Here is a 16,009-nt window from a genome sequence, read left to right as displayed (position 1 = left end):
AGGGATCAGTGTATCTTACTGAGCCTGACAGGGCAGGGCCGCTCCACCCAGCAAGGGAGATGACTCAGTTTGTCTTTATCTACATCTGCACTCCCATCCACCTGGCTTCGGTGTATTTCACACCTGCTTTCCTTCCTCCCAGGCACTGGTCGCAGTGGGAAGGCTATGCGCAGAAGTGTGTGCCATACCAGCTGTGTTTCTTGCAATTTATCTCCTGAAGACAGTGCTGGATCTGTAGTATCTAGCACCTGCATAGTGAACCACCTCTGGCCCCTGACCCACCATCCACCATGGAAGAACAGGAATGTGCCAGATGCTGAGTGTGTCTCCACACCTGCACCATTCTCTGGGTGGGTGCAGAAGCATGAAGTTGGCTTTTAGTTTGCCCCAGTTTTGGAAATTAAGGACACACCATATATTCAAACCTTATCCTTACAGGGCCTGTCCCCTCCCTGTAAAGCCCTGGGGTAGCTCACAAGAGATACCAAAACTGCCTTCTAGATCAGGGGTCAGAAAGCCATGGGCCAATCAGGCTTGCAAGTTTAAGTGTGACCTGCAAGCTGAGTGTGGTTTCCATATTTATTTAAGGTTTTTTATATTTTTAAATGGTTGAAAAAAAAGAGTATTTTATAAAATGTGAAAATTATATGAAATTCAGATTTTGGTGTCCATAAATAAAGGTTTGGGAAGACAGCCCTGGGTTACTCATTTTTGAAGGACAAGTTGGCTGATTTTTTCAATGCAAGGTGGAGCTGAGTAGTTGCCACAGAAGCTATATGGCCTGAGAAGCCTGAAGTATTGAGAGTCTGGTCCTTTGCAGGAACTGGCTGCCTAGTCCTGACACACATGCAGGCTAAGCTGATGTAACACATTTGTGCTAACACAGATCTGCTGATATTTGTACATATGCAACTCACTAATAATTCAGAAGGTAAGAAGCATATCCTTCCAGTTGTGTTATTGTTCTTCAACTGTCTATGGATGATTAGGGAAATGTAAAGGATTTGTTCATGATAGATGCATACAGAAGATAACTGCAGATGGCTTATGTAGTAGGGAAAGGCTCCACGGCCTTTCAGTGGGTGTGTGTACTTGGAAATTGGTGGTCCTATAGGCAGCTGAACTCTGCTGTGTATAAGCACATGCACTCTAGAGAGATTCGCAAGCATATAGGGGTAAAACAATGTAAGGGCCAGTATTTGTGTTAGACTACTTCAGCAACAAAAAGAAAAGCAGGGATACGTGTATCCAATCTTGATAGGCAGGCACAGTCTGGTTAAAAGACAGCCTGTGGTCTCCCTATCCCTAGCCCCTATACCCATGTGCCAAGACAGGCTAGGCCTGCCCAGTCCAATCCAGGTCTCCTGCCCCGGCTCTAGCTTCTTTTCTCCTCTCAGGACTTCTCTCTGGTGTTCTGATCTGGCTGGGCATCAGTGACACCACAGCTGCCCTCTGAGGGGCAGACACTCACAACAGATGCACCCAATGTACCTCACTCATGAGGGTTTTACAAAGAGGGTGTCCTCTGTGCCTCTCAGGCGATTAGACTGATAGCAGAGGTTTCCTGAATAATGCAGCTGGTGTATTCAGACTGCAAGGACATCTTCCCTCATCTGCTTCTGGCTGACCCAACAACAAGCTCTTCCAGGCAGCTACTCCTAGAACTGCCAAGGCCTCACAGGGAACACAGGGTGTCCTTTACTATCCATGGTTCTCAGAGCTGACATCCCCACTTCTACCCCACAATCAAGGTTTGAGTTTCTCTTTCCCTCCTTCAGCCAGCCTGTATGTCAGAAAGGAATGGACCTGACTGGGCCAAGAATCTTCAGAGGCAGGGTTATGCCTGGGCTGTTTTACACCCCAGTATTCAGCACAGTGACTGGTGGTCCACACCCACACAGGAATGGGTCTGTTACCACTCTAGCATGCATAACTGGGTTTTAAAAAGACTTCTTCATTGCAGCATTTGTTAATTTCTGAGATAATCCTTTAATAAACTTCTAATACTTTATAATTTAATACCTTATATAACAGAGAGATGGGTGTGGAGAGAGAGCAAGAAACTGATTACCTGTGGTCTTTGATAGATCACTCTTGCATAGAAAGTGCAACGGGTACCCAGGTTATCAGTCTGAAAAGGCAAAAAAAATATTAGTAATATGACATGAAGCACACAGACACAGCAAAAATACTTGAAGAACTTGTTAGAAACAAAATGCTACCTGAAGAATTTCTCTTAAGCAGCGGGAAACTGGAGGCTGGTAAAGCTTGGAAAGGGGGTCCTCTTCAATGACATCAATCTGTCCCAGATTGGGAAGTGCAGTGAGGATGTAACAGATAGTAGGAGGCAAATGAGTTTTCACCTGTTCAACACAAAGACAAAGATAGAACAAAAATATGCTATTAAAATATACTCTTTAGGGCCAGTGCTGTGGCAGGGTGGGCTAAGCCCCTGCCTGCGGCACTGGTATCTCATATGGGCACCATTTCTAGTCCTGGCAGCTCCTCTTCTGATACAGCTCTCTACTATGGCCTGGAAAAGCAGTAGACGATGGCCCAAAAGCTTGGGCCCTTGCATCCATGTGTGGGACCCAGAATAAGTTCCTGTTCCTTGCTTTGGACTGGCCCAGCTACAGCCACTGCAGATGTTTGGGGAGTGAACCGAGATGGATGGCCTTTCTCTCTGTCTCTCCCTCTCTCTGTAACTCTGCCTCTCAAATAAATAAAAAAATCTTTAAAAAATACTCTTTTAATATAAACATGCACATTTGCTTATAGATGCATACTGTCTCTGGAAGGCTACATGAAAAACATCTATTCTTCAGAGTGTACTATGTCATTTAGAAATTAATTCCCCTCATATGATCTAAGAAGTCAGCCACTACCTCAACCAGATGCCCTCAGCAGCCACTGGCAAGCCTGCTGGATGAGGCTCAGGAGGGTAGAAGGCACACCTATTAGTAGTCCATCTTGCTGTTTGGAAGCCACTACCACAAGAAATTTGATAAGGCAGGAAAATGGAATTTCTGGGTAACCTGGTGATTGTATACGTGTCCATGGCTTGTAGGGAGTTCCTGTTCTATTTGGTTCTATGAGCAACTGGCAGGCAGCAGGAAAAACAAACACTGTGTGCTTGGTCTAGCAAGGAGCAAAGACCCTAACTGCTGGGACAGAGTGTAAAGAACGCAGTTTAAGTGCACATTACCAGTTACTCTCAAGACGCAAGTCATGTTGCATGGTAGGGAAAGTAGCCAGAGGCTGGGTACACAGTGAGATGAGTGCAACTGAATCCCAGTTCCGACTCATACTCATGTGCCACCACAGACAAAGGAACTCACTGGGCAGGGCTCCTCTGTGCTATCGTGGAGACATGGACTGTGCAGGTGATGAGGACACCTGGTTTGGCACTCGGCACAGAGCAGCCTACGGCTCCCAGGAGCTCTTGATGCTGAGCTTACCTCTTCACAGGGCTGGCCGCGGCCAGGTGCTTTCAGAGGCATCACAGGAGGCCATATGGTGTCAATCAGACTGAAGAGTCCCACTGTCCTAAAACAAGAAAAGATGCTATCAAAGGGATTCAGCTTCAAACACCACCTAGCCAGTGCCTCCTCAGTGAGCCAGTCAGTGCTTAATAGACACCATCCGTAGCACTAAGGACATGGTTAGTGATCCAGATGATGGAGGCGCAGGACACCCAGACAGACTAACACATGTGTGAGCTCAACTGCACAAGGAGTCTGTTCAATATATTACTACATACCTATGCAATGAAATACAGTCATTAGAAATGGGAATATAGAAATAATGACACAGAAACATACTTATGCTACCTTGCTAAATGAAAAGCAAGCAACATATTATAATTTATCTACGTATGCATTTGTGTAAGCAGGGAATTCAAAAAGCTCATGGAAAATGGAATTAAAAGATAAGTTTTTTTCTGATGCAAACAAATCTTGATTTTTCATTATGTGCATTTCCCATAAGCCTTTCACATAATATATCAAAAGAAAAGAAGGGGCTGGAGTGTGGTGCAGTGGGTTAAGCCACTGCCTGGGATGCTGGCATTCCATATGGACCCTGGTTGGAGTCTTAGCTGCTCTACTTCTAATCCAGCTCCCTGAAAATGTGCCTGGAAAAGCAGCAGATATGGTTCAAGTGCTTGGGCCCCTGCACCCATATGGGAAACCCAGATGGAGTGCCAGGCTCCTGGCTTGGACCTGGTCCAGCTCTGGCTGTTGTGGCTATTTGGGGAGAGAACCAGCAGATGGAAAATCTCTTCTTCTCTAGTCTCTCCTTCTCTCTGTAACTGCTTTTCAGATAGATAGATAGATAGATAGATAGATAGATATAGAAAGATAGATAGAAAGATAGATGGATAGATAGATAAATAAATAAATAAATAAAAACCAAAAACCTTGCGGGGAAAGCACTGAGTAGATCTTGGAGGTGATTCTTACTTTCTTCCTTTGGATTATATATTCCTTATATATTATTCAAAAACAGATATATAGATGCTCCCTGATTTACAATAGGATTTACCCTGAAAAATTGTAAGAAAAGCATCCAATAAGTTGAAAATGCAGCCAAAATATCTAATTACACATCCTGGCTCAGCAACTGGAGTACATCAGTTGTTCCCCTTGTGACTACTAGGCTGACTGGGAGCACACTCATTGCCACTGCCCAGCACCCCCAGGGGACTGCTCACACAGTGCTAGTCCAGGAGAAGACTGAAATTCAACATTCCAAGTAAGGTTTCCACGGAATGCACAAAACTTTCATACCACTGTAAAGTCGAAAAATTGTCAGCGGAACCAATGTAAGCCAGGAACCACCAGTACATTACTTATACAATAAGAAAATTTATCTAACATAAAGTATATAAGCCAGAGACCAAAGGACAAACATTGTGTGATTCAACTTGCATGGTTCTCATGTTAGATCTCACGGCATTTCGAAGGCACAGCTTTGACCTTTACTGGAGCCCCTTGCTAACAGGGAGGGAGAATTGCATGGGTCTTATGTTAGTTCTGCTACTGTGCAACCTTGAGAAAGTCACTTAATCATGGGACTTTGTGTCTCCCCTTCTATAAAATAGGGTGGGTGGGTGGGGAGGAGACTGGTATTTAGCTGTTGGTGTTACTGCAAGGAGTAAAAGAAATGAAGCACAGACAGCACTATTATGGTTTCTACTCTCGCCGTAGGTGCCCAACACATCAGATATCTGATGTTACTGTAATTCTTAGTATTGTTAGAGTCATAAACACCTATGTTTTTAAGCTCAGAAACCTGCCCTAAACAGTTTATGGCAGGATTTTATTCTCAGTTATTTTGTGAAGGAACAGAATAAAATTATGATGAAATGAGTATAAATGTTAAATTCTTTATATTAGCAGAGGATTAAGCTTGTTATGTCACTGTAAAAATTAAGAGGAAAATGCACCCGCGTGGGAGACCGGGAGGAAGTACCAGGCTCCTGGCTTTGGATCTGTGCAGCGCCGGCTGTGGCGGCCATTAGGGTAGTGAACCAACGGAAGGAAGACCGTTCTCTCTGTCTCTCTCTCTCACTGTCTGTAACTCTGTAACTCTCTGTCTCTCTCTCACTGTCTAACTCTGCCTGGCAAAAAAAAAAAAATTTAAAATTTAAAAAAATTAAGAGGAAAAAAAAGAAAAGGAGGAGGAAGGGTGGGAGGGAAGGAAGGTGAGGTGAGAAGTATCATTATAATCTTAAAACTGTATATATAGCCAGTGCCGCGGCTCAATAGATTAATCCTCCTCCTTGCGGCGCCGGCACACCGGGTTCTAGTCGCGGTCGGGGCGCCGGATTCTGTCCCGGTTGCCCCTCTTCCAGGCCAGCCCTCTGCTGTGGCCCGGGAGTGCAGTGGAGGGTGGCCCAAGTGCTTGGGCCCTGCACCTGCATGGGAGACCAGGAGAAGCAACTGGCTCCTGGCTTCAGATCAGCGTGATGCGCTGGCCGTAGCACACTGGCTGCGGCGGCCATTGGAGGGTGAACCAATGGCAAAAAGGAAGACCTTTCTCTCTGTCTCTCTCTCACTGTCCACTCTGTCAAAAAAAAAAAAAAAAAACTGTATATATGAAATACATGAAATGTGTCCCCTTTATATAAATAAAAAAAATTAAAACATTATGCTGAGTGAAATAAGCCAATCCCAAAGGGACAAATACCACTTGTTCTCCTTGATAGGTGACAACTAACTGAGCACCAAAAAGGAAACCTGTTAAAGTGAAATGAACACTATGAGAAACGGTGACTTGATCAGCCCTCACCTTGACTGTTGATGAGCAACTTGATATGTTATGCCTCTTAGTATTTTTTTTGTTTGTTCTACTTAATACTTTTGGTTGAATACTGTAATCAATACACAATTCTTCTTAAGTGCTGAAACTTAACTGAAAAGTGATCACTGTTAAATATAAGAGTGGGAATAAGAGAGGGAAGAGATGTGCAATTTGGGGACATGCTCAAGCTGACTTACCTCAAATGGTAGAGTTAGAAACATACCAGGGGATTCCAATTCAGTCCCATCAAGGTGGCATGTACCAATGCCATCTCACTAGTCCCAGTGATCAATTTCTGTTCACAATTGATCAAACTGATAGGTCTAAGAGTCAAAGGGATCACATAAACAAGAATAGTGTCTGAAAATACTAGCTGATAGAATCAAAAAGGGAGAGAATGATGCAATATGTTAAGTGAGATACACAGCAGACCCATAGAATGGCAGATGTCCTAAACAGCACTCTGGCCTCAGAATCAGCCCTTAAGGCATGCGGATCCGGCTGAAATGCCCATGAGAGTATTTCAGGCATGGAAAGCCAAGACACTCTAGGGAAAAAAAAACAAAAAAAAAAAAAACAAAAAAAACCCACCTAAATGAAAGATCTCCGCGAATGAGATCCCAGTGGAAAGAACAGGTCTTCAAAGAAGGAGGTACCTTTCTCTGAAGGGAGGAGAGAACTTCCGCTTTGACCATGGCCTTGTCTGAATATGATCAGAGTCAGTGAACTCAGGGGGCTTCCATAGCCTTGGTAGCTCATGACAAGAGCCTAGGGTGATTACTGATGCCATAAACAAGAGTGTCAATTTGTTAAGTCAACAACAGGAGTCACTGTGCACTTACTCCTCATGTAGGATCTTTGTCCTTAGTGTGCTGTACACTGAGATTTAATGCTATAACTAGTACTCAAACAGTATTTTTCACTTTATGTTTCTGTGTGGGAGCAAACTGTTGAAATCTTTACTTAATGTATGCTAAACTGATCTTCTGTATATAAAGAGAATCGAAAATGAATCTTGATGTGAATGGAAGGGGAGAGGGAGTGGGAAAGGGGAGGGTTGCGGGTGGGAGGGACGTTATGGGGGGGAAGCCATTGTAATCCATAAGCTGTACTTTGGAAATTTATATTCATTAATTAAAAGTTAAAAAAAATAAAAAATTAAAAAATCATTAAAAAAGATAGAAATTATTTTCTTTGTGCAGAATAGAAAAATAAAAAAAACTCCTTTGTTGTTAGTTGACAGAGTGCTTCTCAATTTTCCTAAATTTCTGGAGTTTCTCACAAAGTGTACTATGGAGTCCAACTAATGAAAACAGGACTCTGTGGGGCTGCTGTGTGTAGTGCGTCTGTGGCCTGGCAGGTCACTCTCAGGAATAAGCACAGGGACTATCAGGGGTGGAGGGTCTGTGATGTCTTGTCAAGCCCAGTTTCCTTTACTTTAAAACCACCAGAGCCCTGTCAGTATAATCACTAGTAATACTCTGAAGAAATAGTGTTCACTTGGAATTTTCTTTGAGAAACATGATTCTACACACACAGCCTTAGTGTGTGCTGTGGCATAGTAGGCTAAGCCTCCACCTGTAGTGCCAGCATCCCATATAGTCGCTGGTTTGTGTACCAGCGGCTCCTCTTCAGATCCAGCTCTCTGCTAATGGCCTGGGAAAGCAGTAGAAGATAGCCCAAGTCCTTGGACCCCTGCACCCACATGGGAGACCCAGAAGAAGCTCCTGGCTCCAAGCTTTGGATCAGACCAGTTCCAGCCACTGTGGCCATTTTGGGGAGTGGATAGAAGACCTCTCTGTCTCTCCCTTTCTCTGTCTGTAACTCTGCCTCTCAAATAAATAAATCTTAAAAAAAAAAAAAAAAAGGAAGACATCTATTTGAATGTAATGGTGCTGAGTTATTGAAGATGCTGCTGTCTAATTTTAAAAATTTGGACAAATGACATATTTACATATACATTTCTATAATTTATTTGAAAGGCAGAGAGAGAGAGAGTGCACGCGCTAGCTCCCATTTCTGGTTCACTTCCTAAATGCCTCCAACAGCTGAGGCTGGGCCAGGTTGAAGCTGGGAGCTGGGAATTCCATCTGGGTCTCACCACATGAATGGTGGGGATCCAAGTGCTTGAGACATCACCTGCTGTTTCCCAGGGTGTATATTAGCAGGGAGCTGAAATCAGGAGCCAGGACTCACACCTAGGTGCTCTGATATAGGATGCGAGCATTCCAGGTGGTGACTTAACAGCTGTACTCAACACTTGCCTCCCATTTATATTTTAATACAGAACCCTAGATGAATGTCAGCTGTGTGTTAAATAAAATGCTTAGTCTCATAAAAAATCCGCTTCTCCACTGTTTTTAAAAATAGATGTGGTTTAGATGACTTTTGCTGCTTTGTAAATTAGAATTTTCATCTTGGGCAGTTTGCACATTTGTTTAAATGACTGCAAACTTTCAGGCGGACAAGTGTGGCACAGAAGCTGACTTTGGCACAATTAATATGCATTGTTCTTTCCACTACAATGCATTCCTTATGATTCATTTTTCCATAAAGTTTCATTTTTTACAGAGCAAAAATTCTTTTAAAAAGTCAGCCTTTAAAATATGTTTAAACAACAATCTGTCTGCCAAGGGACAGGCACCTTAAATTTGCCTTTTCAAAAGTTAATAAAAATTTTTATTCAAGAAGGTATTTTTTAAAAAGTAAAAGGCTAGTGTTGAGGCACAGTGACTTAAGCTGCCACCTGCATCCCATTTGAGGTCTGGATGCTCTACTTCCAATCCAGCTCCCTGCTAATATGCCTGGGAAAGCAGTGGAAGATGGCCTGAGTGTTTTGGCACCCATGTAGGAGACCTGGATGGAGTTTCATGCTCCTGGCTTGAGCCCTGCCCCACCTTGTCCATTTCAGCCATTTGGAGAATGAACCTGAATAGATGGACAATGTCTCTCAGTCTCTCTTTCTCTCTAAATCTGCCTTTCAAATAAATAAATCTTTTTAAAAAAAACCTCAAATGTTTAATGTTTAGAGAATATATTTAGAAGGAAAAAAGGATATACATTATGCTTAAGATAGGGCGATTTGATAATATCATTATACCAGAATGAATTTCTTGGAGTTATACTTTAATTTACAGATGACATAAAATGAATCTGAAGGTAAATTCAGTGAAAACAAAGTTTCTAGGTACTTGACAGAAAGTTGTCATCTTTATCTCTGAACACATAGCAGAGGAGCTAGACAGGTTGTCCTCCTACCTGAACTAAGTGGGACAGTGGTTCCATGGCATTCCCTTCCCTGGTGATGTAGTGGAGTAGGTAAAGTTAGCTGATGTAACTTGCTGTGATTTGGGTGTCCCCAAAGGCCTATGTACTAAAGGCTCTGTCCCCAAAGTCTTATGTTATGTCTTATGTTCCACTAGGATCGTGGAAACAATGTAATCACGGTGTGTAGAGGTGGGGCCTTTGGAGGTGATTAGATTGGATTAAGTTGTTAGGGTGGGAGCCCTATCATTGAATCCTGGTGGCTTTATAAGGAGAGGCACATACATGCCCTCTTGCTATGTGATGCTCTGTATCACCTTGAAACTCTGCCAACAAGATCACTCTTACCAGATATGCAACCAATGGGGCCACTCGACCTTGGTTGTGAACCTCCAGAACTGAGAGCTAAATTAACTTCCTTCCTCCCTCGGTAGCTTGTTTTAGGTATTTCTGTGGTTCATAAATTCTGACTACTGTATCACAGTAGAGAAAGCCACACACACCACAGTTGGACAGGGGTTCACCTGACTCTCTCAGCTGTCACCATGGGAAGAGAAGTTAGAAGCCTGTGCAGGACTTGAGGCAGCCTGTGATCCTCCTCTACACCCACATAGGGGGTTACAGCAGAGGGCTTGATGCTATGGACCAAAAGACATGTGGCTGCTTCTGGCAGCAGGATACAAATGGCTTGGTGAGAGCTGGCTGAGCCCACACAAGCTTTCCTAAACTCACACCCAGGACAGTTTCTAGAACTGTATTTGCATTGATGGTAATTAATATACTTTTTAAGTGGAAGTATAACAAGATACATATTTATTAAAGTTATATTTACAGTACCACAGGGATATAAAAAGCATAAATCCAATTTTAAAAATTGAGATAATTCACATACCAAAAATTTCACCATTTCAAGTGTACAGAGTATGGTTCTTGGTGTATTCAGAATTATGCAACCATCATGCCTGAAACAAACATTCTATCTAGTAAGCAGTCATATTCATTCTCTGTAGCCCCTGCCAACCATGAATTTACTTCCTGCATTTTTGAATTTTGTGTATTCTGAACATTTCTTATGAATAGAATCATATAATATATGGTCTTTTGTGACTGGCTTATTTCCCTTAACATAATATTTTTGAGTTCACTCATGTAGCTTCATTCTTTTTTGTGGCTGAATAATATTCTATGATATGAATAAAGTGCATTTTACTTATTCATTCATCAGTTTATGGACATATATAAATTTCAATAAGCCTATCTATACTTATAAACACTTTTTTCTGGGATTTTAATGGGCATTGGAGTACTGCATGAAGGTTGTATGTCATTTTGGTTTAACTGGCATCTTCACAATGCTGTCTCTTCCAGGTAATGCCTCTCCGTTTATTTATATCTATTAATCGGTGCCTTGTAATGTGCACTATATAGACTCTATACATGTTTTGTTACATGTATATCTGAATATGTCACTTTTTGAAGCAAATGTTAATGGTATTATATTTTTAATTTTTCTTTCCAAAGGTTCATTGCTAGTTCATAGCAATGTAATTCACTCTGGTAGGTTAATCTTGTATCCTCCAACTTTGCTTAAATATCTAGTTCTAGGTTTTAGTTTGCTTATTTGTTCATTTGTTTGGTAGATTCCATAAAATCTTCTACATGGACCATGATGTTCTTTGTAAATGTTCTTTGCTTCTTTACTGATCTGTAAGTTTTTTCTTTCCTTTTCCTGTCTTGCTGTGCTGGCTAACCCATACACTCTGTCAGAATCTAACATTTGACTTCCTCTGTTAGCCAGGCCTGATAGAGAAAAAAAAAATCCATTAGGGCTCCAAATGCACCTGGAGGGTACCACTGGGGTGATGATGATGGGGTACTGCAAGAGCAGGATGGAGCAAACAAGGCTGACATTTAAAGGCCAAATTCACATTGCAATCTCCACTCAAATTCTTCTAATGTGATTTATTTCATATTCCCCCACCCCCCTTCTCACACACACACACACACCCCCTCACTCACTCACTCCTAATAATGAACCTACATTCAAAGAAAGGCTGGGCCAGGACTGACAGAAACTATAAACCAATATGGACCTCTAGAAACAAACAAACAAACTCACCACTTGTGTGCATTTGCTTGAAGCCAAATGGCTGGTTTTAGCCCAGTGGACTGGCTGCTTTGGTGAGTAAAAAAAGAGCTAAAACACTACTGAGAAGTTCAGACTTAATTATCTACTAAGGCTTGGAATGTAAAATTTCAATTAGTTTCTGTTTTCCATGTAATCTTGTGAATAAATAATTGAAATAGGTTCTCATATTCCTGCCACAATTTATCTGCCAACAGGGCTTTTAATAGTTTGCTTCATTAAATCTTAAGAGTCTTAGAAAGGTTACTTGAAGATGAGCTTTCCAGGTGGGAAAGGTAGATAAACATGATTAGTGCCTTGCCAAAGAGAATAAAAACAGCCAGTGACTAGAGCATGCTGGTGCAAAGTTCTACAACAGAATGAGCTGATAATATATGGAGCAAGGTGCTGCTCTCTTCAGACACACATTCCAGTGACCAGCAGCATGTGCAGGATGTGGAATAAGAGACTGCCTCCAAGATTGCTCAAGTCTTCTACACCTTCCAAAGCAAGAGCCACCCCTATATGTTACTGAAGTGTAAGAGGCACCTTCAGGCTTATGAAAAAGTCCCTGGGGGAATCCCTTAAGAGAGATGCTGTGAGGATGGGGTTATCAGCATTTGGAGTTAACAGAGGCCCCAGAGATTGACTGAGACTTAGGAACATATTAGAGATGAGTGTCACAGAAAGGAAGCCTGCCCACTCCTGTCCTTTAGGGCTTACGTGTCCCGTTCTCAACCTCAGTACTGGGCATTTGCTCTGAGGAGCATAGCAGGCAGCAGCGGTTTGGAAGAAATACCTTTCATCTGTAAAGTGCAGTCCTGACAGCTCTCTTGCCTCATTTTCTTCCCTGGTAGGTTTCTATTATGCTTTGATTTCTTAATTTCTTTTTCCTTTCCTTTTCTTTTCTTTCCTTCTTTCTTTCTCTCACTCTTTTTTTTTATTTTTTTTATTTTTTATTTATTTATTTTTTTTTGACAGGCAGAGTGGACAGTGAGAGAGAGAGAGAGACAGAGAAAGGTCTTCCTTTGCCGTTGGTTCACCCTCCAATGGCCGCCGCGGCCAGCGCGATGCGACCAGCGCACCGCGCTGATCCGATGGCAGGAGCCAGGAGCCAGGTGCTTTTCCTGGTCTCCCATGGGGTGCAGGGCCCAAGCACCTGGGCCATCCTCCACTGCACTCCCGGGCCACAGCAGAGAGCTGGCCTGGAAGAGGGGCAACCGGGACAGAATCCGGCGCCCCGACCGGGACTAGAACCCGGTGTGCCGGCGCCGCTAGGCGGAGGATTAGCCTAGTGAGCCGCGGCGCCGGCCTTTCTCTCACTCTTTTTAAAGATTTATTTATTTGAAAGGCAGAGTAATAGAAAGGGAGAAGGAGAGGGAGAGGGAGAGAGAGATCTTGCATCTGCTCGTTCACTCCCTCAAATGGTTGCAACAGCTCAGGGTGGGCAAGGCTGAACCAGGAGCTTCTTTTGGGTCTCCCACATGGGTGGCAGGGACCCATGTACTTGGGCCATTTTTCACTGCCTTCCCAGGTGCATTAGCAGGGAGCTGGATCAGAAGCAGAGCAGCTGGGACTTGAACCAGGGTTCTAGTTCTTGCTGCTCAGCAACACTAGTCCCTGTGCTCCAATTCCTAATATTGCTACCATCCGCTGTTGCCACGTGTCTGTATTTGAGGAGCAAAGCTGATTCCAGAGTCTTTGATGTTGGGTGAGGGTCGGTGAGGGTGGTGAAGTTTGCAGTGGCCGAAGCAGGGGAGCAGAAGTGAGGCACATTCTCCTTCTCTTGAGAGCACAGCTGTAGAGAGACCTGCAAACAGCCAACATCTGTGATCCACGCCTTCCTGCAGGCTGACATAAGCTTGGCGACGATGATGGAAGGCTTTTCATGTTGCAAAAGGCTTTGGGTATTGATTAAAACAAAACAACAGTGAACCTCAACCTTTCCAACTCATTTGTAATAAAAAGCTAAAAATACAGGGTAATCAAGACTTTAACTAACTTTAAAAATATTTTCTACTTGTTTTAGGAATTACCAAATTCTTCAGAAAAAATACCCCCAAGATTATAAAGGCTGGAATAAACAGAAATACTAATATGAAGCAAAGTTAACTTATTCCTTATAATGAAAAAAGCCCATTTTCTTGCCTGTGGTTTGTTTGTGAGATATTCTGGAAGCTGTTGAAATCTAAATAGAAAACACACCAAAAATCACAATGGGAGGGTACTGACTTGGGATTGTTTTCAGAAATGACCTCAAGAATTCAGTGTAGGAGTCTGAAATGATGTCAAGGCACAGAAGTATCTCCTGGATTCCATAAGACAGCTAAGGTTTTCTATCTTTGTACAAGAAATATGTATGGAACTGAGCTACCTACATGTGTGCAGAAACCTAAAATGGGACGTCCACTTCCTAAACTTCAGGCTGCCTGCAGCCCTATATTACCAGCGTTCTCAGTCATTTTGATGAGGAGACAAAGATCGGGCTTAGTCCCGGCCCATGAGAGCAGAGCCCTTCTCTTGGGGACTAAACAGTAGATGATGAGAGTAGAGTATGAGCAAGGATATCAAAGACAAACATAAACAATAAATGAGGAAGGAATGGGATTCCTATCTGTCATTTGAAGCAATGCTAAATTTACATATTTTTACATAAATTATTTAGTTCTTTAGCTCAACACAATTATTTTTTCAACTTTTCAAGACTTTTTGGTTGCAGTAAATAATTGACTTCTGCTGGCCTCATTATATCTGATGTTATTTATTTTGACTTGTAGGCGATTAAAACTCCAGCACCTAGAAATTTTCAATGTGAACACCTTGCACTCTGCACACCCTACCATCAATAGAGTTACCTATTCACTTGCCTGATCTCTGAGTCTTTTCAGGGGTCATTTCCCCCATTTGATAGTGTGCCATTTAACAGCTCCAAAATCTTTGCAGGGCTATCTATGACTATCTGGAATTACTTTCTTTTGGGTGTGGACAGAGTGGAATTTGATCTAGGAGCTTTAAACCACCATCATGATGTCAGTTAAAGAAGACAGAAAGATAATTAGCAACCTGACCAACTGACCTAGTTCATCCTCAGACAGCTCAGACTTTTTTTTTTTTAAACCAAGTAGTTATTTTGGATGTAAAATGTTTTTGAAATCTGTCACATAGTTGCTAATTTCCCTGTATCTATGATTGTGGTAGTACAACTCTCCAACAGAGTTCATCTGGAAAAAGGAGTATCTCAGATCAGCAGTTCTCAAAGTGCACGGCTCAACTCTTCCAGGTGGCCTGCAAGGCCAGAACTGCTTTCCGCTGAGAGTTTCCATTTCTCTCTCACTTTCACTGTCTCCTATTTCCCAAAGCCCAGGATGCATCATGCACCAGCAGACTGACTTCAGGGCAGAGGTGATAATCCACCATCTTTTACTAAGCCTGACATTACAGAAAGCAGCAAAAGCACGAAACAGTGCCACTTCTCCCACTAAGTTGTTTTTGTTTTAGAAAATATTTTTCAGAAAAATACTATTTATGTTATCATGTAATGGGTTTATTGTTTATTGTTTATTGAGGTGAATTAATGAATACTGAAAATCTTTTCAGTTTTATTTCATAATGTGGTAAATATTGGTCAATATAACCAAGTTTGTTTTAAAAATCCTCTTTGGGAGTGGGTGCTTAGCCTAGTGGTGGAGATGCCCACATCCCACATCAGAGTATCTGGGTTTGATTCTGGCTCTGGCTCTGGTTCCTACTCCAGTTTCCTGCAAATGAAGACCCTGGGAGGTTCAAGCATTTGGGTTCCTGCCAAAATGTAAGAGACCTGAATTTAAGTTCCTGGCTCCTGGATTTGACCCTGGGTCAGCCCCAGCTGTTGTAGGCATTTGGGAATGAACTAGTAGATGGGAATTCTCTATCAGTTTTTGTCTTTCAGCTTCCCCAAATGATTTAAAAGCCTATTTGGGTACATAATAATATTTAAGAGTCTAAAACCTTTTAGATTCTTAAATATTTTCTTGTGATGAAAAAGTTTGAAAGGGTTGTTTAAACCTCTCTGCTTCTCAAGACTGGCTCTACCATTGCCCTTCTTCTCTACATTGCCCTCACTCTCCCTCACCCCGCTTGATGACAACCACTGTACCTTTCCTCGGGCAGCAGCAAGTCTACCTACCCAAATGGTCACTGACTGTCAGGAGACAACAAACTTCAGGTATTTCTGGTTGGTTGTATTTTAAGACATAATCTTTATGCAGTCTAAGAAATAATTTTCTCTTAACTGTTGAATCATTAACAGTGCCCAGTAACTTAAGACAGGAGTCCTAT

The 16,009-nt window shown here is 42.4% G+C and overlaps 1 protein-coding gene and 1 long non-coding RNA gene across 12 annotated transcripts in view; one reads left to right on the top strand and one right to left on the bottom strand.

Moving 5' to 3' along the window:
* Nucleotides 1–16,009, bottom strand: part of SPIDR (scaffold protein involved in DNA repair) — a 469,038-nt gene that overhangs the window by 35,751 nt on the left and 417,278 nt on the right. For all 11 annotated transcript variants that reach the window (XM_051844476.2, XM_008255503.4, XM_070076568.1 and 8 more), the window contains 3 exons: nucleotides 3,459–3,546; nucleotides 2,223–2,363; nucleotides 2,072–2,131 (listed from right to left, as the gene is read on the bottom strand). In XM_051844476.2, coding sequence (XP_051700436.1) covers nucleotides 2,072–2,131; nucleotides 2,223–2,363; nucleotides 3,459–3,546 — 289 coding nt within the window. The remainder of the gene's footprint in view (nucleotides 1–2,071; nucleotides 2,132–2,222; nucleotides 2,364–3,458; nucleotides 3,547–16,009) is intronic.
* The window catches only part of LOC108176496 (uncharacterized), an 86,124-nt gene that overhangs the window by 20,335 nt on the left and 49,780 nt on the right, over nucleotides 1–16,009 (top strand). The window lies entirely within an intron of this gene.

The sequence above is a fragment of the Oryctolagus cuniculus genome, chromosome 6, assembly GCF_964237555.1.
Source record: "Oryctolagus cuniculus chromosome 6, mOryCun1.1, whole genome shotgun sequence".
In the NCBI taxonomy this organism is placed as follows: Eukaryota; Metazoa; Chordata; class Mammalia; order Lagomorpha; family Leporidae; genus Oryctolagus; species Oryctolagus cuniculus.
The sequence above is the reverse complement of the archived record's forward strand: the minus strand, read 5'-3'. Positions and strand labels throughout refer to the sequence as shown.